General features: G+C 40.1%; 1 protein-coding gene across 9 annotated transcripts in view; it reads right to left on the bottom strand.

Moving 5' to 3' along the window:
* The window catches only part of CFAP20DC (CFAP20 domain containing), a 264689-nt gene that overhangs the window by 36929 nt on the left and 204250 nt on the right, over window positions 1-23510 (bottom strand). For 7 of the 9 annotated variants that reach the window (XM_061128207.1, XM_061128199.1, XM_061128198.1 and 4 more), the window contains one exon: window positions 23163-23224. The exons of the other annotated variants lie outside the window; for them this stretch is intronic. In XM_061128207.1, the coding sequence (XP_060984190.1) occupies window positions 23163-23224 (62 nt within the window). The remainder of the gene's footprint in view (window positions 1-23162; window positions 23225-23510) is intronic. 9 annotated transcript variants of the gene reach the window in all.

Genomic DNA, 23510 nt, shown 5'->3' with positions numbered 1-23510 from the left:
GAAGACACTTGATAAATAATAGATTCAGGAGGAGTTCTCTGACCTCTCCCATTACACTCAAAAGCAGGACAGAAATTTACTGTGAGGAAGGTGCCCTTACTGGTAAGGGTATGATTTAATCACAAGAAACTCTTATCAGGCCACACAGAGTACAGACAGGAATCTACATAACAAATTTTACTAAAACAACCCTTGTCTTCCATTACTTCCCCCATCTATTTACCCTCACAGAGTTTACTGTTTCTAAAGCTTAAACCCCTTTTCCTTTGTCACTTGTCTACAGATTTATTTTTCTGTGTTAAGATGCTAGATAAGCTCCAAGTTCGAACTCCCCCTTTGAGTTTTACTCATTATTGAGTTTCTCCCATGTGTATGTGTAATGCACACATAAATAAAGTTTGTATGCTTTTCTTCTGTCAATCTGTCTTCTGTCAGTTTAATTTTTAGGGCCCACTGAAGAACCTAGGGGTGTAGAGGAAAAATGGATTTTCTTCTTCCCCTATAATCATATCATTTTAATCAGCTGTTGATCAATATTAAGCTGGTAGAAGTTCTTTAATGGAGGATTAAAGGACTTTATATTCAGCTGTGATCTATTTTTGCACATATTTTGTACATATATTACATGTATCTGTAATAAATGTTCTGCTGGGTCAGTGAATGTAATTTTCAAATTTATGGAAGTCATTGAGCTGAGACAGAATAGGCTGGGGCTTCCCTGGTGGCTCAGATGGTAAAGAATCTGTCTGCAATGCAGGAGATCCACGGGTTGGGAAGATCCCCTGGAGAAGGATATGGCAGCCCACTCCAGTATTCTCACCAGGAGAATTCCAGGGACAGAGAAGCCTGGAAGGCTACAGTCCAGGGGGCTGCAAAGAGTCGGACATGACTGACCTACTAACATGCATGCGTGCACGCACGTGTGCGCGCGCGCACACACACACACACACACACACACACACACACACACAGAAAAGACTGGATGACAGAGTTGAGATTAAAAATGATCTTGATAGCTAAGAGTAGTTTAGACAGCAGTATCTCTTTTACAAGTATTTACCAAGATCTAGTTCTGTGTCAGATCCTGGTATGAAATGCAGTGACAGGCAAAAATAGAGTTACTGCCCTTTTAGAGTCTCAGTGTGGATGGTGACACCAAAATCAGTCAGATAATCACAAAAATATGTAAGTTCTGTGAAGTTAAATGGTGCTATGAGAAAACAGGGATGGGGACTTGAGGTCTCCTTAGGGGAAGTGTCACTTGAAACAAAACCTAATATATGAAAATATATTAAGCAGGTAAGGTAGAAGGCAAAATAGAAGAAAATATTCTAGGAAGATGAAACAATGGGCAAAGACCCTGACACAGGTAAATGTGAGAAAAGGAGAGGAGGTCAGTGCGGCTGAAGCAAAATCACCAGAGGGAAAATGGTACAAAGTAAGACTGGCACAGTAGGCTGGGCCAAGGATCTCAAGTATTATAGCAACTGACAGAGTTTGCTCTTTACCCTATGGACAATGAAATGCAATTGAAGGGTTTAAATATGGGGGTGTCACAGTCAGATCTGTGTTTAGAAAAGGTTACTCTGACCACTCTGTAGGGAATGGGTATGGGTTGTGGTGAAAGAGCACATGTGGATACTGGCAGTCCACTTAGGAAACTATATCAAAGGTCTAGGGAAAAGACGGTGATAGTTTAAGGTGACCAAAAGCCCAAGACAAGCCACCAGAGGGATATGGGTACTAGAAAAATGATTCAAGCTACACTAATACACACAGATGTCCTTTTCATTATAGGGGACTGGAATGCAAAAGTAGGAAGTCAAGAAACACCTGGAGTAACAGGCAAATATGGCCTTGGAGTACAGAATGAAGCAGGGCAAGGGCTAATAGAGTTTTGCCAAGAGAACGCACTGGTCACAGCAAAAACCCTCTTCCAACAACACAAGAGAAGACTCTACACATGGATATCACCAGATGGTCAACACCAAAATCAGACTGATTATATTCCTTGCAGCCAAAGATGGAGAAGCTCTATATAGTCAGCAAAAACAAGACCGGGAGCTGACTGTGGCTCAGACCAGGAACTCCTTATTGTCAAATTCAGACTGAAATTAAAGAAAGTGGAGAAAACCACTAGACCATTCAGGTATGACCTAAATCAAATCCCTTATGACTATACAGTGGAAGTGAGAAATAGATTTCAGGGACTAGATCTGACAGAGTGCCTGATGAACTATGGACGGAGGTTTGTGACATCGTACAAGAGACAGGAATCAAGTCCATCCCCAAGAAAAAGAAATTCAAAAAAGCAAAATGGCTGTCTGAGGAGGCCTTACAAATAGCTGTGAAAAGAAGGGAAGTGAAAAACAAAGAAGAAAAGGAAAGATATTCCCATCTGAATGCAGAATTCCAAAGAATAGCAAGGAGAGATAAGAAAGCCTTCCTCAGTGGTCAATGCAAAGAAAGAGAGGAAAACAACAGAATGGGAAAGACTAGAGATCTCTTAAAGAAAATTAGAGATATCAAGGGAACATTTCATTCAAAGATGGGCTCAATAAAGGACAGAAATGGTATGGACCTAACAGAAGGAGAAGATATTAAGAAGAGGTGGCAAGAATACACAGAAGAACTGTACAAAAAAGATCTTCATGACCCAGATAATCACAATGGTGTGATCACTCACCTGGAGCCAGACAACCTGGAATGCAAAGTCAAGACTGCCTTAGGAAGCATCACTATGAACAAAGCTAGTGGAGGTCATGGAATTCCAGGTGAGCTATTTCAAATCCTGGAAGATGATGCTGTGAAAGTGCTGCACTCAATATGCCAGCAAATTCGGAGAACTCAGCAGTGGCCACAGGACTGGAAAAGGTCAGTTTTCATTCCAATCCCAAAGAAAGGCAATGCCAAAGAATGCTCAAACTACTGCACAATTCCACTCATCTCACACGCTAGCAAAGTAATGCTCAAAATTCTCCAAGCCAGGCTTCAGCAATACGTGAACCATGAACTTCCAGATGTTCAAGCTGGTTTTAGAAAATGCAGAGGAACCAGAGATCAACCTGTGAACATCTGCTGGATCATCAAAAAAGCAAGAGAGTTCCAGAAAAACATCTATTTCTGCTTTATTGGTAATGCCAAAGCCTTTGACTGTGTGGATCACAATAAAATGTTGAAAATTCTGAAAGAGATGGGAATACCAGATGACCTGACCTGCCTCTTAAGAAACCTGTATGCAAGTCAGGAAGCAACAGTTAGAACTAGACATGAAACAACAGACTGGTTCCAGATAGGAAAAGGAGTATGTCAAGGCTGTATATGGTCACCCTGCTTATTTAACTTACATGCAGAGTACATCATGAGAAACACTGGGCTGGATGAAACACAGGCTGGAATCAAGACTGCAGGGAGAAATATCAATAACCTCAGATATGCAGATGATAGCACCCTTATGGCAGAAAGTGAAGAAGAACTAAAGAGCCTCTTGATGAAAGTGAAAAAGGAGAGTGAAAAAGTTGGCTTAAAGCTCAATATTCAGAAAATGAAGATCATGGCATCTGGTCCCATCACTTCATGGCAAATAGATGGGGAAACAGTGGAAGCAGTGTCAGACTTTATTTTTTTGGGCTCCAAAATCACTATCGATGGTGACTGCAGCCATGAAATTAAAAGATGCTTACTCCTTGGAAGGAAAGTTATGACCAACCTAGACAGCATATTAAAAAGCAGTGACATTACTTTGTCAACAAAGGTCTGTCTAGTTTAAGGCTATGGTTTTTCCAGTGGTCATGTATGGATGTGAGAGTTGGACTATAAAGAAAGCTGAGTGCCAAAGAATTGATGCTTTTGAGCTGTGGTGTTGGAGAAGACTCTTGAGAGTCCCTTGGACTGCAAGGAGATCCAACCAGTCCATCCTAAAGGAGATGAGACCTGGGTGTTCATTGGTAGGACTGATGTTGAAGCTGCAGCTCCAATACTTTGGCCACCTGATGCAAAGAGCTGACTCATTTGAAAAGACCCTGATGTCAGGAGAGATTGAGGGCAGAAGGAGAAGGGGACAACAGAGGATGAGATGGTTGGATGGCATCACCAACTCAATGGACATGGGTTTGGGTGGACTCTGGGAGTTGGTGATGGACAGGGATACCTGGCGTGCTGCAGTTCATGGGGTCGCAGAGTCAGACACAACTGTGACTGAACTGAACTGAATACACACAGTGTTCTAATCAATGGTTTAACCATAGTCTGAACTGTTAGGTGATTTTGTTCCATTTAGAGAATCTTGATCTGTTAAACTCAAAGGTGTCAGAAGGAAGGCAATTAGGAATATGTGAAGACCAGGAATGGCAAAGTGGGTTTGAGGCTGAAAAAGTGAGAGGCTAGAGGAGAAAATTAAACCAAAAAGCAATATTTAAAAATTTCAAGGGGTACCAAAGAGTAATGAATCAAATTACGGTTCTAGAAAGACAACTAGGACCAGTGAGAAGTTATAGGGAAGCCTATGTCCGCTCAGTACAAGGAATGCTTAGTAATGAAATGACTGCCTTCCACTGCACTGAGCCTGCTTCCCTGGCAAAGATGTGCAGAGATGATTTCTGAAGAGATGCTGGAGTAAATCATCCTGATAATCTCTGTAAAATCTCTGATTCTCTCAAACTGTGATCTCTTTTGGGCAACTGTACTCCTAACAACCTAATCATATCCCTATTATCACTACAATCACTTTCTACCATTTGATGAAAATATATGTGCCAGATGCTGACTAAAACTCTTTATGCATATTATCTCATTTAATCCTGACAATGGCACTATAAAGTGAGGTAGTAAAATATAACCTCTATCTTTTTAGATAAACTTATTGAGGTTTAGAGAAATAATTTTATAAAGATACAGAGCTGGCATTTTAATTCACTGTGCTTTTGACCAGTACATTGTATCACTTCCTAAAACCACATATTCTACTCTATGCCAATGAATCTACAATTTTAACAAATTCCTAAATCTTCAAATATGAAAATATATGAAATCCCATATTTCCAATGATAAAATATATTCAATGTCATATCCAGTAACTGTGTCAGTCAGAATAAGGCTAGGTTATTCTTGATAACAAAGCATCCCCCAAATCTCAATGGCTTAAAACAACAAAGGTTTATTTTTTGCTCATGTTAAATGTCCATAATAGATAAGCAAGAGAACTCTTTATTCATAGTCATTCGGCAACCAGGCTGACAAAACAGCCACTATCTTGAATGTTTCTGGTAGGTGTCAGAGGAAAAGAAAACTCTGGAGAAAACAATAAAATGTTCTACCCAAATAACAACATGAGTCACCTTGCTCACAATTCACTGGCTAGAACTAGCTGGGCTAACTGGCTCCACACAAAACCAAGTGGACTTAGAAGTGCAATCCAACACCGTGTTTGGGAGTAGGAGAGCTGGGACTCTCTGACAACCTGTGTCAGCAAGCACTGCAGACCATGCATATGCAAGCAGGCCAGAAATCATGCAAGTGGCTTTTGCTGAACACACTTCAGAATTTATACCAAGAATACTACCTCTTACATTAGCTTTTTCACTTAGCCCAAGTTGAGAGTATTAATATTTTAGAAGAGGAGAAATGTACAAAACATGCTGAATAAAGGTCTTCGCTATATATGTAAAGGTGTCATCTGCATATCTGAGGTTATTTATATTTCTCCCGGCAATCTTGATTCCAGCTTGTGCTTCATCCAGCCCAGAGTTTCTCATGATGTACTCTGCATGTAAGTTAAATTAGCAGGGTGACAATATACAGCCTTGACGTACTCCTTTTCCTATTTGGAACCAGTCTGTTGTTTCATGTCCAGTTCTACCAGTTGCTTCCTGACCTGCACACAGATTTCTCAAGAGGCAGGTCAGGTGGTCTGGTATTCCCATCTCTTTCAGACTTTTCCAAAGTTTATTGTGATCCACACAGTCAAAGGCTTTGGTATAATCAATCAAGCAGAAATAGATGTTTTTCTGGAACTCTCAGATATGCAGATGATACCACCCTTATGGCAGAAAGTGAAGAAGAACTAAAAAGATCCTCTTGATGTAATTGAAAGAGGAGAGTGAAAAAATTGGCTTAAAGTTCAACATTCAGACAACTAAGATTATGGCATTCGGTCCCATCACTTCATGGCAAATAGATGGGGAAACAGTGGCAACAGTGGCTGACTTTATTTTTTGGGGCTCCAAAATCACTGTAGATGATGACTGCAGCCATGAAATTAAAAGACACTTACTGCTTGGAACGAAAGTTATGACCAACCTAGATAGCATATTGAAAGCAGAGACATTACTTTGCCAACAAGGGTCCGTGTAGTCAAGGCTATGGTTTTTCCAGTGGTCATGTATGGATGTGAGAGTTGGACTATAAAGAAAGCTGAGTGCCAAAGAATGGATGCCTTTGAACTGTGGTGTTGGAGAAGACTGTTGTGAGTCCCTTGGACTGCAAGGAGATCCAACCAGTTCATCCTAAAGGGTATCAGTCCTGAGTGTTCACTGGAAGGACTGATGTTGAAGCTGCAACTCCAATACTTTGGCCACCTGATGCACAGAGATGACTCATCTGAAAAGACCCTGATGCTGGGAAAGATTGAGGGCAGGAGGAGAAGGGGACGACAGAGGATGAGATGGTTGGATGGCATCACCAGCTCAGTGGACATGAGTTTGGGTAAGGTCTGGGAGGTGGTGATGGATAGGGAGGCCTGGCATGCTGCAGTCCATGGGGTCACAAAGAGTTGGACACAACTGAGCAACTCAACTGAACTGAATATATGTAAAGGGGTTTCCCTGATAGCTAAGTTGGTAAAGAATTTGCCTGCAATGCAGGAAAGCCTGGTTCAATTCCTGGGATGGGAAGATCCACTGGAGAAGGGATAGGCTACCCACTCCAGTATTCTGGCCTGGAGAATTCCAAGGACTGTACAGTCCATGGTGTCGCAAAGAGTCGGACATGACTGAGCAACTTTCACTTCATATGTATGTAAAACATGAGTCATAATTATGTCTGGGATTGAAGCACTGGGCATGCAATATTCGTATATTTATTTGCACTTGGGTTAGATACAAGTGCTTAGACAGAAAATATAACATTTCCCTTACAAGTTATACTATACCTAATTATGTTAAAAAGTTACCATTGCTGAGCTGAGAGAAGATAATAGGGAAAAAAAATCAAGCTTTATATTAGGTTTTGCAGATGATGATGTTAGAGTAAAAACCATTTAGGTACATTACAGAAATTTTACTCTGAAAATTCTTGACAATGGCAGTTCATCCTTGTCAAATTAACTAAGGTATGTTATTCAAATCTCAAATTTATTTACATAAATGTGCAAGCCTCTTAAAAAGTTCTGCTTTCTGAGAAATATTTGTAAAAATACAAAATAAAGCAGGAAATTCATCTTATTTCTTGCTATGATTCAAGAGTATTCAGTGCAAATTTGAACTACTTTTATCTTCTATCTGTGGGCAAATTAATAGGTTTAGTCATAAGTACGCCATGATCTTAATCACAAAACTAAAAACCTGCAATGAAAATACAAAGGCCACACTTCGTGGTGGCATCTACAAAGTGTTTCACTGGAAATGGCTGTTAGAAGAAAACAATTTGTTGTTAAGTGATTCAAATGCCCAAAGAGAAAGTGCATGTGGTGTTAGTGTGCTTAAAACATAATTAAAATTTGCATTACAAATGCTAGTATAGGAAAGAACTGATTTTAAAAGCCAATAATATTTCCTGTAAGGCTGTTGCTGTGATATTTTAGATGGTACCTCCCCCCCCCCGCCCCCCGCTAATTTAAAAGCTACATATTTTAATAGAGAACAGTTCAAAATGTTTTTAAGGTCAAACTGGAAATATGTTGATGATTTAAAAATGCAAGGAAAGTGCTTTATTATATTATACTACCAGAGTGTTATTGTAGTTTAAAAATATCATTAAATCAGCACAAACCCACACTTATCATTTCCTGCACATTTTTCACGCTGAGCTGCCTTCTGACTATGAGTAATCTGTTAATCTGCTCTTTGCCTCACAATCCGTCAAAGTGACAGATTCATTCCTTCTCTAATACATAATATCTTCATTTACTGTATGCTTTGCTGCATCTTTCTTTTTTGCTAGCACTGAAATTTAGAAGATCACAAGCAAATTGAGAGAATGTCACATGGGTGGTTGTTCTTGTTTGTTTCCCATTTCTTCTATTATTTCAGCAGAAGAAACTAAAACTTTCTGGACTCCTAATGTGACTGACTAATATTTCCAAAAGGCAGGCAATTTCAGGTTTCAATAAGAGTACTGTGAAAGAGGTCAGAAGAGGGCAAATGGTAGAATACAAAGTAACTGCACCCTTCACTAAGTTAAAATACTGACCAAAATGGAATTTTCTTGCAATGCTAGGGGCCAGTGAATAGATTCTCACTTTCCATCTCCAAACTTTTGATGTACAGAAAAAGATATCATGGGGAAAAAAAAAGGAAGGAAGGAAGAAAAGGCCATACACCCAGTAGTTTAGGGATGAACTGCCCCCTTCAAAGACAGGTTTTCATTAGCACAAACATCACTGTTTAATTGAAAGCTACACAGATTTTATGGAAAATGAGACCTTCATTTTTATCATGATTTTCATTGACATCAGTTCAGTTCAGTCGCTCAGTCGTGTCCGACTCTTTGCGACCCCATGGACTGCAGCACACCAGGCTTTCCTGTCCATCACCAACTCCCAGAGCTTATTCAAACTCATGTCCATTGAGTTGGTGATGCCATCCAGCCATCTCATCCTCTCTCGTCCCCTTCTCCTCCTGTCATCAATCTTTTCCAGCATCAGGGTCTTTTCAAGTGAGTCAGTTCTTTGCATCAGGTGGCCAAAGTACTGGAGAATCAGCTCCAGTATCAGCCCTTCCAACGAATATTCAGGACTGATACCCTTTAGGATGAACTGGTTGGATCTCCTTGCAGTCCAAGGGACTCTCAAGAGTCTTCTCCAACACCACAGTTCAAAAGCATCTATTCTTCAGTGCTTTTTCATTTATTTTTCACCAACTTTTTCACTCTCCTCTTTCACTTGTATCAAGAGGCTCTTTAGTTCTTCACTTTCTGCCATAAGGGTGGTGTCATCTGCATATCTGAGGTTATAGATATTTCTCCTGGCAATCTTGATTCCAGCTTGGACTTCATCCAGCCCGGCATCTCTCATGATGTACTCTACATATAAGTTAAATAAGCAGGGTGACAATATACAGCCTTGATGTACTCCTTTCCCGATTTGGAACCAGTCTGTTGTTCCATGTCCAGTTCTAACTGTTGCTTCCTGACCTGCATACAGATTTCTCAGGAGGCAGCTCAGGTGGTCTGGTATTCCTTTCTCTTTAAGAATTTTCTAGTTTGTTGTGATCCACAGTCAAAGGCTTTGGCGTAGTCAGTAAACCAGAAACAGATGTTTTCCTGGAACTCTTGTGCTTTTCTGATGATCCAACAGATGTTGGCAATTTGATCTCTGGTTCTTCTGCCTTTTCTAAATCCAGTTTGAATATCTGGAAGTTCATGGTTCACATACTGTTGAAGCCTGGCTTGGACAATTTTGAGCATTACTTTACTAGCGTGTGAGAGGAGTGCAACGCGCTAGTTTGAGCATTTTTTGGCATTGCCTTTCTTTGGCATTGGAATGAAAAGGAATGAAAACTGACCTTTTCTAGTCCTGTGGCCACTGATGAGTTTTTCAAATTTTCTGGCATACTGAGTGCAGCACTTTCACAGCATCATCTTTTAGGATGTGAAATAGCTCACCTGGAATTCCATCACCTCCACTAGCTCTGTTCATAGTATTGCTTCCTAAGGCCCACTTGACTTCACATTCCAGGATGTCTGGCTCTAGGTGAGTGATCACACCATCATGGTTATCTTGGTCATAAAGATCTTTTTTGTACAGTTCTTTTGTGTATTCTTACCACCTCTTCTTAATATCTTCTCCTTCTGTTAGGTCCATACTTTTCTGTCCTTAATTGTGCCCATCTTTGCATGAAATATTCCCTTGGTATCTCTAATTTTCTTTAAGAGAGCTCTAGTCTTTCCCGTTCTATTGTTTCCCTCTATTTCTTTGCATTGATCACTGAGGAAGGCCTTCTTATCTCTCCCTGCTATTCTTTGGAATTGACATCAGGCCAGGCTAGATCTCAGGTTTCTTGTTTTTTGTCATTTTGATAATACAAACAGCTCTGATGCTTAAAAATTGTTCACTATTAATTCAACAGAAGATATTTTACCCTCCCTTCATTTCTTGCTTTAATTCAGTTGCTTATTAGTCTATACATTCTACAAATATAGAGAATTAGGAACTGAAAAGGGCTTCCCTGTTGACTTAGCTGGTAAAGAAGATGCCTGACAATGCAGGAGACATAAGAGACACAGGTTCAATCCTTGGGCTGGGAAGATCCCCTGAAGAAGGAAGTGGCAACCTGCTGCAATATTCTTCCCTGGAAAATTCCACTGATAAAGGAGTCTGGTGGACTACAGTCCATGGGGCTGCAGAGTTGGACATGACTGAGTGCACACATACATACACACAAGAATTGGAAAATATGAGAATATGTATAATTCTAGCTAGTTTCCTTTCATCTCAAATAAATGATAAAGTTCATTATCTACAAGTAACCATTTAGCTTCAGTTTTTACTAATCCAAATTTTCACATAATAAAACAAATGTCACTATTGTTATCCTCAAAAGTTAAAAGCCAAGTTCTTTACCACAAAATATGAGAAACTCCCTTCTAACCAGTCTTGTTCCAGCACATATATAATGTTCTTGTTTCAGCACATATGTAATTTTCTTCCATGCATACACCCAGTACCCAACAGCATTTTCTTGTCCTAAGCACCAAATTACATCTGATTTGTCTTAACTAAGAGCAAGGGAGCTAAAGGCTTTTAAAAATCAATGGACAAGAAAGAGTCAATAGAACAATAATGTTAGTGTTAATTCAATCAAATCCAGCTAAAAGTCATTTGCCTTTTCTCCTTCAAGTAATTTTAAATAGGTTGGACATTTGACTTGTATGATATTTATTATACTGAGTGGGTTTTTATGAGGTAATGAACAGCAAAATATGAAGCTGTAAACTCTGGTAAGCATAATATATTGCTAGAGTGAAAAATTATGTGCTCTAACGTTAATCAGTAATGTTTTTGCTTAACAAGAGAAATAAAGGAATTACAGGGAAGAAGTAAAATCAACTGCCAACAAAAGCTGTTTGTGAGTGGGTACTCCTAAAGGAAATCAACCCTGAATATTCACTGGAAGATTAATGCTGAAGAGCTAATACTATGGCCACCTGATGAGAAGAGCTGACTCATTGAAAAAGACCCTGATGCTGGGAAAGACTGAGGGCAGCAGGAGAAGCGGGTGACAGAGAATGAGATAGCTGGATGGCATCATCGACTCAATGGACATGAGTCTCAGCAAACTCCAGCAGATGGTGAATGACAGGGAAGTCTGACGTGATGCAGTCCCTGGTGTCGCAGAGTTGGACACGACTGAGCAACTGAACAACAACAGGTTTGGAAAAAGCTATGATTTCTGTGTGCCAGGTATGGACAAGGCTCCCAAACTCCAAGGTAACTTTCTTAAAGCAGTCACAGTCTGCTGTGATGACATGCAGGGCCTTGACTGCCTGTCCCGGGAGGCCGCAAACTCATGAAGGGAATATTAAAGTCATCTCTCCATGGTGCTCTGCACACAGTGAGTGCTTCAAAAATACTCACTGAATGTTACTTCATACTGAGGTATGAACTGTAGCACACTTTCAGTAGTTACCTGTTACAGTGATTCCTTGTTTAATAGCCAGGGGAGCTATCCTGGGTGAGGAACTAGAACACTTTCTAACACCATACACAAAAATAAACTCAAAATGGATTAAAGATCTAAATGTAAGACCAGAAACTATAAAACTCCTAGAGGAGAACATAGGCAAAACACTCTCCGACATAAATCAAAGCAAGATCCTCTATGACCCACCTCCCAGAATATTGGAAATAAAAGCAAAACTAAACAAATGGGACCTAATGAAACTTAAAAGCTTTTGCACTACAAACGAAACTATAAGTAAGGTGAAAAGACAGCCCTCAGATTGGGAGAAAATAATAGCAAATGAAGAAACAGACAAAGGATTAATCTCAAAAATATACAAGCAACTCCTGCAGCTCAATTCCAGAAAAATAAATGACCCAATCAAAAAATGGGCCAAAGAACTAAACAGACATTTCTCCAAAGAAGACATACAGATGGCTAACAAACACATGAAAAGATGCTCAACATCACTCATTATTAGAGAAATGCAAATCAAAACCACAATGAGGTACCATTACACGCCAGTCAGGATGGCTGCTATCCAAAAGTCTACAAGCAATAAATGCTGGAGAGGGTGTGGAGAAAAGGGAATCCTCTTACACTGTTGGTGGGAATGCAAACTAGTACAGCCGCTATGGAAAACAGTGTGGAGATTTCTTAAAAAACTGGACATAGAACTGCCATATGACCCAGCAATCCCACTTCTGGGCATACACACTGAGGAAACCAGATCTGAAAGAGACACGTGCACCCCAATGTTCATCGCAGCACTGTTTATAATAGCCAGGACATGGAAGCAACCTAGATGCCCATCAGCAGATGAATGGATAAGGAAGCTGTGGTACATATACACCATGGAATATTACTCAGCCGTTAAAAAGAATTCATTTGAACCAGTCCTAATGAGATGGATGAAGCTGGAGCCCATTATACAGAGTGAAGTAAGCCAGAAAGATAAAGAACATTACAGCATACTGACACATGTATATGGAATTTAGAAAGGTGATAACGATAACCCTATATGCAGAACAGAAAAAGAGACACAGAAATACAGAACAGACTTTTGAACTTTGTGGGAGAATGTGAGGGTGGGATATTTCAAAAGAACAGCATGTATACTATCTATGGTGAAACAGATCACCAGCCCAGGTGGGATGCATGAGACAAGTGCTCCGGCCTGGTGCACTGGGAAGACCCAGAGGAATCGGGTGGAGAGGGAGGTGGGAGGGGGGATCGGGATTGGGAATACATGTAAATCCATGGCTGATTCATATCAATGTATGACAAAACCCACTGGGAAAAAAAAAAAAAAAACAGAAAAAAAAAAAAAAATAAAGTGGTTGCTATACTCAAAAAAAAAAAAAAAAAAAAAAACAAAGTGAATGGTGAGGCAGAGTCTATGGACGTGACTGGCCATGGATATTTAACCAAAGTCATGGTCTTCCGTGTCTTAGGTTCATGTCATTATCCCGAATCTCAGCCTGTATTCCTCTCTTCTTTCCCTCAGACAGAACAGAGGTGAATGTTATAAACTGGAATTAGTACTTCGATTTTTTAAAAGGTGCTCATTACTCCAGAAGAGGAATCTGAGTCTTTTAATTAAAAGTTGAAACTGTAAAATGTTGGAATGGTAAATAGTTGCTTTAGTAATTACCTTCTTTACACTGGACCCTGGGCCAGAGGTGCTCTGAATTCATCACATCTGGATAGATAATGGTGATTGGGCACGCCTGGGTAATTGCAGAATCCCACATTTTTTACAGTTAAAAGTGCTAAGATTCTTCAGGGATCTTAAGATTCTTCAGGGACGTAGAAGTTTTGGGGAGGTGGGAGGGGAAGATGTAATACATTGTTGGGAAACTCTTGTGGAAAAGGGTTTTGTGAATTTGTAATTCTGGAAAACATAAAAATACCTAAAATATTCAATGAGTATTTCCTCAGCCCTAATGGCTTAAGCCTCTCTTGGAGTACAGCTGGAAAATTAGGAGACTCAGGTTGAAGAGTTAAGCCCCAATAGCCAGGGCTTAACTGTTGTTGGTCAGAAAGCATGTAGGCATCTCAAACAAGAAGCCGGAGGAGGACTGGTGGGTGCCCAGGAGGGTAAGGCTACAAAGAACAAGTGGAGAGAGTGAAGAAAAAGAAATATTGGTCCAGTGGTAGGGGTGGTACCCAGTCCTCTGGGGTAACATCCAGTTAGGGCCTGGAGCAGGCTGCTTTGAGCAGGTATGCACTCCAGTTAACAGGCTCTGGTAGAATAAATGACCAAACCAGGACTGAAAGTAGGCTGGGTAGGCCAAATGAAAAGAGCAGAGGAGGAAGGAAGAGTGGTGGGACAGGGAATGCCACCTGTCCAGCTCTGCTGGTGAAATGCTCAGTCCTCTGAAACACAAGGGGAATGGTGACCTTACAATTGAGTAGGGCACAGTCCTAGCTTCAGAGTGGTCAGCGGGGAGACATAGGATGATTCCCCATGGATTCCATTTGTTACCAACGGTGCCTTTGGCTCAGGTCTTCACTGGGGTAGGGCTAGACACACCATTCTGAGCCTGGCCTTTGTTGTAGACAGAGTAAAGGGGCCCAGCTAAGTCTCTCTCTGTACAGGTATTTTTAAAGTCTCCTGTGAAGGTTAGACCAGTGAACCAAGGACCCCTCCAGAAGTATGAGGGATAGGGAGTCACTTAAGTTAATAGTGTACCTGTACCATAGGCTCAGATTTGTCCCCCACCTGCCCTGCTGCTGTATGCATATATACTTTCCCCCCTTCCCTTCCATTTGCCTCTCCAGATTCTGTTCATTGGTGAAGGTTTAAGTACACATTCTACAGAAGTGCCAACCCAAGCAGCTTTCTAGCCACTGGCACTCTCTATAAGACGGGCATGAATAGGCAAATACGGGTAAGCAATTTCCAAAAAGAATACAAAGAAAAGTCTCAAATACAGTAAAAAGTCTGTATTTAAAGGGTTAAAATGACATATTCTAACCAGACACTTTAGATAACATATATCTTCTAAGGGATCATTTAAAACAACTCATGATCAAGAGGGAAGGGGCATATGTCTACCAATGGTTGATTCATGTTGATATATAGCAGAAACCAACACAATATTGTAAAGCAATTATCCCTCAATTAAAAATAAATTAAAAAAAGTTCATGAGAGAGATTTCATTTGTTACAAGTAGTTCCAGACTCCTTCAGGAGAGAAAAGTATACAGGTGCTCCTGTGTTCCAGCTAGCAGTTAAGTGTTCAGTGATGTAGCCAGTGTAGAGAGTTGGGGGGAAAAGTCTGTGAGGTGAGATTTAGTGAATTCAGCAATTCCTAAGAGTCTCCTCTGTGCTTGGCACTGTTTCAAGAGCTTGGGATACAGTGAGCAAGATATAGGCCCTCTGCTCATGCAATTTACATTCTAGCATATTCTGGAGGGGCATGAATGTGTGTGTGTGTGTACAATAAGCAACAAGTAAGTAAGTGGTATCAGGTAGTGAAATGTACTACAGTGAAAACAAAAACAGACTGTACTGAGGCTTCCTGGGGTTACTTCGGGTTAGGTGTTTAGAAAGGGGGTCTCTGAGGAGCTGAAATTTAGATGGAAACCTGAATGCCAGAAGAGGCTATGGCCTTTCTAGGCTAGGGAGCGCCAGGCGCAGAGGCCACCTCATGCAAAGCTCTTATGGTGAAACCAAGTCTGGAGTATTTGAGAGAAGGAGGCAGGACTGTGGCATTTGAATCAAGGCGCATGATGGCAGGAAACACGGTGTGAGTGGTGGGCATTCAGGAGAAGGAGACGACCTGACCCAAAGAGCAAAGGGACACCTTCGGGAAGTTTTACACGGGGGCATGCTTCAGTCCATTTTAGGGGTAGCAACACCCCTCTGGCTGCTGAGTGAAACAAAGGGGCCAAAGGAGCAGAGAGAGCAGGTAGGAAGCAATGGTATCTGTCCAGGTGAGAGATGACAGCTATTTGGGCTACAATTGTAGCGGTTAAGAGAGGGCAGTGGCTACCTCTGGCGTATACTATGATTGGAGCAGTGCCAGCACTACTTGCCGAGGCTGGACATGGACTTAGAGAGAGAAACCAGGTATTGCTCTTGGTTTCTGGCTTGAGTAAAAGGGGGATGATGGTGGCATTTTTGAGATGGAGAAAACTGAAGAAAGAACAGATGTGCAGAGGTAAAGAAAACAAAGTTATGTTTTGCAATGGATTTGAGGTATGCATTAGAGATCTGAGTGGACTGGACATTGTCAAATTGGCAGCTTGGGTGGATGAGTCTGGAATTCAGAGGAGAGGCAGGATTGGACATATAATTTTGAAAGTCATTAGAATATAGAAGGTATTGGAAACTACTATTAAAGATATAGTATGCTGCTGCTAAGTCACTTCAGTTGTGTCTGACTCTGTGCTACCCCATCCCTGGGATTCTCCAGGCAAGAACACTGGAGTGGGTTGCCATTTCCTTCTCCATCGCATAAAAGTGAAAAGTGAAAGTGAAGTCGCTCAGTCATGTCTGACTCTTCGCGACCCCATGGACTGCAGCCTACCAGGTTCCTCCGTTCATGGGGTTTTCCAGGCAAGAGTACTGGAGTGGGGTGCCATTGCCTTCTCTGAAAGATATAGTATAAATAATACATATTATATATTAAAGATTCAATTCAGTTCAGTCGCTCAGTAGTGTCCGACTCTTTGCGACCCCATGAATCGCAGCACGCCAGGCCTCCCTGTCCATCACCAACTCCCGGAGTTTGCTCAAACTCATGCCCATCGAGTCGGTGATGCCATCCAGCCATCTCATCCTCTGTCGTCCCCTTCTCCTCCTGCCCCCAATCCCTCCCAGCATCAGGGTCTTTTCCAATGAGTCAACTCTTCGCATGAGGTGGCCAAAGTATTGGAGTTCCAGCTTCAGCATCAGTCCTTCCAATGAACACCCAGGACTGATCTCCTTTAGGATGGACTGGTTGGATCTCCTTGCAGTCCAAGGGACTCTCAAGAGTCTTCTCCAACACCATAATTCAAAAGCATCAATTTTTCTGTGCTCAGCTTTCTTCACAGTCCAACTCTCACATCCATACATGACCACTGGAAAAACCACATCCTTGACCAGACGGACCTTTGTTGGGAAAGTAATGTCTCTGCTTTTTAATATGCTATCTAGGTTGGTCATAACTTTCCTTCCAAGGAGTAAGCGTCTTTTAATTTCATGGCTGCAGTCACCATCTGCAGTGATTTTGGAGCCCAAAAAAATAAAGTCGGACACTGTTTCCACTGTCTCCCCATCTATTTCCCATGAGGTGATGGGACCAGATGCCATGATCTTAGTTTTCTGAATGTTAAGCTTTAAGCCAACTTTTTCACTCTCCTCTTTAGGGCCACTCTAATAGTTATCACTGTTTATGGCTCTCTAGGTTGGCAGGGAGTGGAACGTGCACAAAAATTAGATTTAAAAACTTTGTCCAAACAAGAGCCTTTCACAAAAACCCAATTTTATCCTGAGATTAAATAAAGCAATGCCACTGTTCTTCTATTTTCAAAAAGGGAAGTGGGCCACTCTTTTAAGGATAAGGGAAAATATTTGAAACTCAACTGGCTAACATTCAGGATGAAGATTTTCATTTCTCCATGGCATCTAGGCATGCCTCTCTGTTCCCTCCCTCAGTGCACATTTTGAAGGAGCCCTTACCCCTGTCAGGCTGTGCTGAGCACCACAGGGAGGAGAGACACCACCCCATCCCCACAGGATCTGGGGAACACCATGACGGCTCCTCAGTCAAGGAGCTTAACTCAGACCCAGGGTTCAGAGTATGGAAAGTGAAAGTGTTAGTAGCTTAATCGTGTCTCTTTGCAACCCCATAGACTGCGGCCCTCCAAGCTCCTCTGTCCAAGGGATTTCCCAGGCAAGAATACTGGAGTGGGTAGCCATTTCCTTCTCCAGATCTTCCTGACTCAGGGATCGAACCTGGTCTCCTGAAATGCAGGCAGATTCTTTACCAGAATCTAAGCCACCAGGGGACCCCCAGTATGGAGAGTCACTCCCTTTAAAGAAGCAGATGTGAATTTGTGGGAAGGGGATTATGAAATGAGGGGCACTGATATTGATAGCTTTCCCAAGGTAAACCTACTGAGAGAAATAATGAAAGTAAAAACAATGCCTTTGGTTTTATAAACAAATCATTAAGATTTAATGCTAAAGTATGTGCTGTGGAGGGCAGCATAGTGTAGTGGCTAGAAGTGTAGATACCAAAGTCAAGGAGTCTGAATTCGACTCTCAGCAATGCCATTTGTTGACAGGGTGACTTTCAGTGAGCTCATTAACTTCTTGAAACCGCATCTGTACAGTGGGGTTAATAACAATTCACCTCATTGGATTGTTGCTGGGATTCAGTGAGACAACATTTTTGAGTTGCACACAGAAAGCATTATCTGAGTATTTCATAAAGTAAACAAATGAAATCTTCCACCAACACTCAGTGTCACTGATGTAGAGATAAGAAAATTTAAGTTGATAGAAGTCAAGTGCTTTCAAATCTGGGTCTGTCTGGCTTCACTAAACTACAAAAATGCTTAAAAGAATGTCCTGATATCTATAATTTATTTTGAAATGGATCAAAACTTATGTGGATTGGTGGGTGGATATAAGAATAGATAGGTGATAAAATAAGTTCAATAAAATACTAATTGTAGGATCTAGGTGGGGACATATGGCTGCTACCTGCAAAATTTGCTGTACATGTCATTTTTTTCCATAATAAAATATTGGGGTGATAAAACAAAACAAAAATAAAGCAAAAAAGATTTAATGCCAAAATATAGATAGTAGAAAAAAGCAGTAACACCACATTTAGAGAAGCTATGTGCACAGTTAATCAGGAAATCCTCTGTGGTGCTTTGGTTTAAGGAGGAAAATCCAATCTGACTTACTTGTTTTAAAATGATCCAAACTTAATCATTTGACGAGAAACATGACATCAAGTTCTGTATTTAATTTTATTTATTTATTATACATTTTCTCTCTCTTGTGTTGGTGGGGGAAAAAATCCTTAAGCACGAGAAGAGAAGCTCACCAGGCGGAGTCCCGACAGTTGGAGAGAAAAGAAAAATGAAGCCACTGTGATCAGCCCAGAGCAGCGCCTGTAGGTTACAGTGACAGGCCAGCTCGCCTCAGTCAGGCTGGCTGAGCCAGCATGAACTAAGGTCAGTGGTTATTAATCATCTGTCAAAGTCTGCAGGGATTTATCAGATAATTATAGTTATAAGTACATTCATATCACACAAACATGTGGCAAGGCTGCAAGGGATTCAAGCCCTAACACAATCTGCAATGACATTTTGAAAACTATGGATAAATGCTAAATCATAAAGCAAACACTTTAGAAAGAAAACCATGCCATTCATGACTATTTGGGCAGTCTAGAATTATTTTCTATATTGTTTATTTCTGTAAACATTTCAGACCTTACAGAGTCTTTGACTGCCTTCCCTCCTCCTCAATTTTCTTATGACTTGTAAAAACAGCAAATGTGATCATCATTTGAAATGAAACACTGGTTATTGACTCCATCCATATGAACAGACAACCAGAATGTAATCACAGCTTACTTTATAAAACCGGTTCCTGAACAAAAATATCTCAAGTTGTCCTGAAGAATCTACATAAACACATAAATAGATGTGCCCGAGGGACAGCTCTAAACCCTACAAACCAATAGATGGCATTTTAAAATAAATGACTGAAGACTGTGAACAGCATCCATTTTGCTCAGTATGGCAGCATGCAAGTTTACATGCTAGGAAACATTTCTGAACATGAATGAACTGTGAAATTGTTTCCTCCTACCCAATACTCCTGTAAATTGTATTAGCTTATGTTAGCCATTTCTGCATCTTGTGATATAGGCTGTCAGTGCCCCAAGAGACAGTGTGGGTGAACAAAGGAGGCAAGGGCCCCAGCAACTGAGATGCTAAGTATCAGTTGGTATGTTAGGCAGAAATAATGGAAAATATCACTCCCCCCATGCCTACCAAAGCAAGGGGAAGTGACTTCTGCAAATCTAATGCAAAGAGATGAGGTGAACCATGTGTATTTCAATCCCTAGACTGTAAACATTTCAGGAAAGGATTACCATTGTATCCCACAGCATCCAACGTCAAGCACTGCCCTATGGGTGCAAGTGAACGCTTTAGTTAGAGGAAACCAATGTATGAATATAGGCAGTGTTTTAGCCATTTTAACCCTAGAGGTTACTTTTCAAAACACAAATTTGTTTGCTTTGTGGACTGCATTCTATCTTTAATTTTACTCATCAACACATAAAATTAAGAAGGTAAATATGGTACAGAAATAAAAGTCTTTCCAGGATAAAAGTAAATAAAAGACTTTGGGGATACTGGTTATTCTGTTACATTAGTAAAGCTAACTGAAAGTTGACTCTGTATATGCATATGTGGGTATGAGTACATATAATTTAAAAATTGTAGGTTTTAGGTCTCTGGAGTAGTTGCAGATATTTCACTGAAGCTAATGTGGCCATTTCACGTCCCAAAGGGCACCATCACATGCTTCTCTTGGTGGACCTGCACAGATACACATTCCCCATCCCCGCTATGTTTGCATTATTTTGATCACAACAGCACTTAATTCAGGAAGTCAAGGGCCTACCTGCTTCTCATGTATTGTTCAGAGCCTCTGCACACCAAGCCTTCAAGATTCAAGCTACATGCTTGTGTATCCAAGGGGGTAGACTCAGAGACTTATCTTTTCATTTCTTATTTTTTCAGTAGTCATTATCAGTATCTTGTAACTTTAAAGTTTAATTTTAAAGTTCTGTGTTTTAGGGTCTAAAGCACAGGATACTTAGAAGAAATATAATAAATATGAATCTCAAGAATCACTGCTTTCAATGTTAAGCTAAATTACATGTATCACATGATTGAATTTGTCCTAGTTTTATATGATGATCTATGCTGAACTCATAATTTTATCAACTTCTTTATTTATGGCCCAATAATGCCTTTTGGCCAATCCTCCAAGCTACTGGATTCACTTATGAGCAAAGAGTTAAGCCATGTAATCTGTAGGCTTTCTGAACAGCTATATAATTTTCTAGGAAGCTGGTGAATAACCTGCTGGAAAATGGGATTGGTGGCATCTGATTTTCTGCTTTGAAATTTGACTTTTAGTTTTATTATGCAAAAGTGTAATTATTTTTTCCTAAATGAACAAACATTTAAGTGGTTAAATGAAATATGCTATCTGTTTAGTTGGTGAATTTTCTTATATTCTATTTTTGCAAATCAAATTTTAAAAGAGATATTTAAAATCATACACTACCACATCTAAACATTAATTAATATATTCAACATTACCAAGTATGTTTCCTATACAGGGCACTATTCCCTTTAATTGTAAAACTGGTTTTCATATGGAAAGTCTATAATGAGTCCCATCAAAGTCACAGACTCATAAATCTGGAAGTAACCCAGATAGTTTGTAACTCAAATCCTTTCCTTTACACACGAGGGTGTTCTTGTTATTAGATGAGGTCTGAGCAGGTTGAGAGGCTTGCCTGAGATCATACACTGGGTTAGTAGCAGAGGTAGGATGAAAATTAGGCCCCTGTTTTCCTTTCACTGAAACAAAATGCTCCACTTTCTAACATAACTTTCTATCACGTTCATTTACTCAGCTTACAAGTTCTATTATAATTTGGACCAAAGTTAGACTTTCAGTTATCCTGAAAGTTTATTCATATAGAGACAGTCTATTGGTCAAATCTAGATGAGCTGCCAATTAGAAAAGACATATTCACATATCAAGAGAGAACTATTCTGAAGAATGTTTAAACATCTTTCTATATACACTGAAATTACAGTCTCAATTTTCAACTCCTTATTATATCTATTTATGATAGTGACAATTCTGCCTACTAGGTAACACACAAGAAAGACAGATTGAGTATACAGACAACCAGAAACACTTAGAAGAGACTACTAATAAAGAACAATTACTAATGAACATTCTGGGCTCCATTAAAAGTCCTGTAAACCATGTAGATGGTTTTCTGGTAGCCATGTTAGTTTGACATGGCTTGGCTGGTTGGCTCTTCATTGCTGATTGGACCAGAAGTGAATACTTAGCCCAAGCTAGGCCAACCATATTTTTTCTCCAGGAAAGTAGGAACTGTGATTCAGGCATAGACTGTCAGCCTCAGCATTACTCTGAACTGTAACATGTAAACTCAAGACAGCCACATGTGACTGAGAAGTAAAGAATGCTGGTGCTTGGAAGAATGGAGCAGATAGGAAGAAGTAAGCAGAGACGGGGTGCAGGATACTGCCTCTCTGCCTCTCTGCTTTCTAGTTCCCAATATAGAGCCCTCCTGAGGCCTGGCTGCTCTTGGCTTCCAGGGTACAGCCCTGTATTCTTATTTAACAAATCCTTCCTGTCTGTTTCACTCGGGTGAGAGAGCTTGATAATGAGAAGCATTTAGATATGAGTTGTACTGTAATAACTAAGATGCTGAGGGTGGAGCTCACGACAGACTGGTTTTCAGTAAATTCCTACTATTTAACAGACAGTAATAAAGTGATATTGAATTATATGGATAAACTATCAATAGCTTATTTAAGTATTTTTAAAAATCCATATAATATTACATATATTTCAAAACTTTAATTCAGATACACTTATCTCTAATAAGCCTAATAAAATAAGGTTCTTCTATGTTGACAAATGACTTGTATCAATGACATTTTTGAAATAATGAAATTATTTTGAGATTATGAACTTTGAAATTATGAAAAAGAGAATGGCCATTTGAACTCATATAAGCTATCTTGATGAATGTAAAAGCACAAGGTGATAGAAAGATTTATGTCTAAAATGCACTGAACATTAAGTACCTATTAAGATGAAATATCTATGCAAACAGAATAATACTGAGTAAATGAACATTTAAAGAGAGTTTGCTATGTTGCCAGGAACTGTGCTAAGGATTTTTCATATATTCCCAAAATACTACTGAGGTAATTATTATGCCTGAATTACTTTGACTCAAATGACTTTCTCAAAGTCCCCCAGCTAGTAAAAGGCAGAAGTGCCATATAAACCTAGTTACACTATTAACCATGACAACATAGTCTGATTAAGAAGAGTAGACTAAACTAAAACTTCTAACAAAAAGAACTTTGCAAGCTCTTCAGAAGTTTGGGAAACAATTTTAAGAAACCAAGAAAAATGGACAGTCAATCCCTAAATAATCCTTGTTTTAAATTTAGCTTTTTAATGATTCTTACCGGGGGTTAGAAGGAGAAGGTGGGTTCATTTCTTTCTGATAGTGACGGCCCTGGTTGACAGGCTGTAAAAGACAAAACATATCTGAGGTACTAATCAGCATAATGCTCTTTATATAAACTTTCACATGCACTCTCACTACTTTAATTTTTTTCCTGAGAAATAACCTGCAAGAAGGTTATTTTACGAAGAGTTGAAGGTTGTTTGGGAGATCCAGGAAGTAACAAAGTGGTAAATGAGGGAAAGCAGAGGTTATTTTAATGGCCAGTCACTGGATTAGACAGCATCTATGGTGTAACTAAAGTTCATGTGTGGAATTCTCCTCTTTGTGGAGTTTTTACACTGTTAAC

This window comes from Dama dama, chromosome 24, assembly GCF_033118175.1.
Source record: "Dama dama isolate Ldn47 chromosome 24, ASM3311817v1, whole genome shotgun sequence".
NCBI lineage: Eukaryota > Metazoa > Chordata > Mammalia > Artiodactyla > Cervidae > Dama > Dama dama.
The sequence above is the reverse complement of the archived record's forward strand: the minus strand, read 5'-3'. Positions and strand labels throughout refer to the sequence as shown.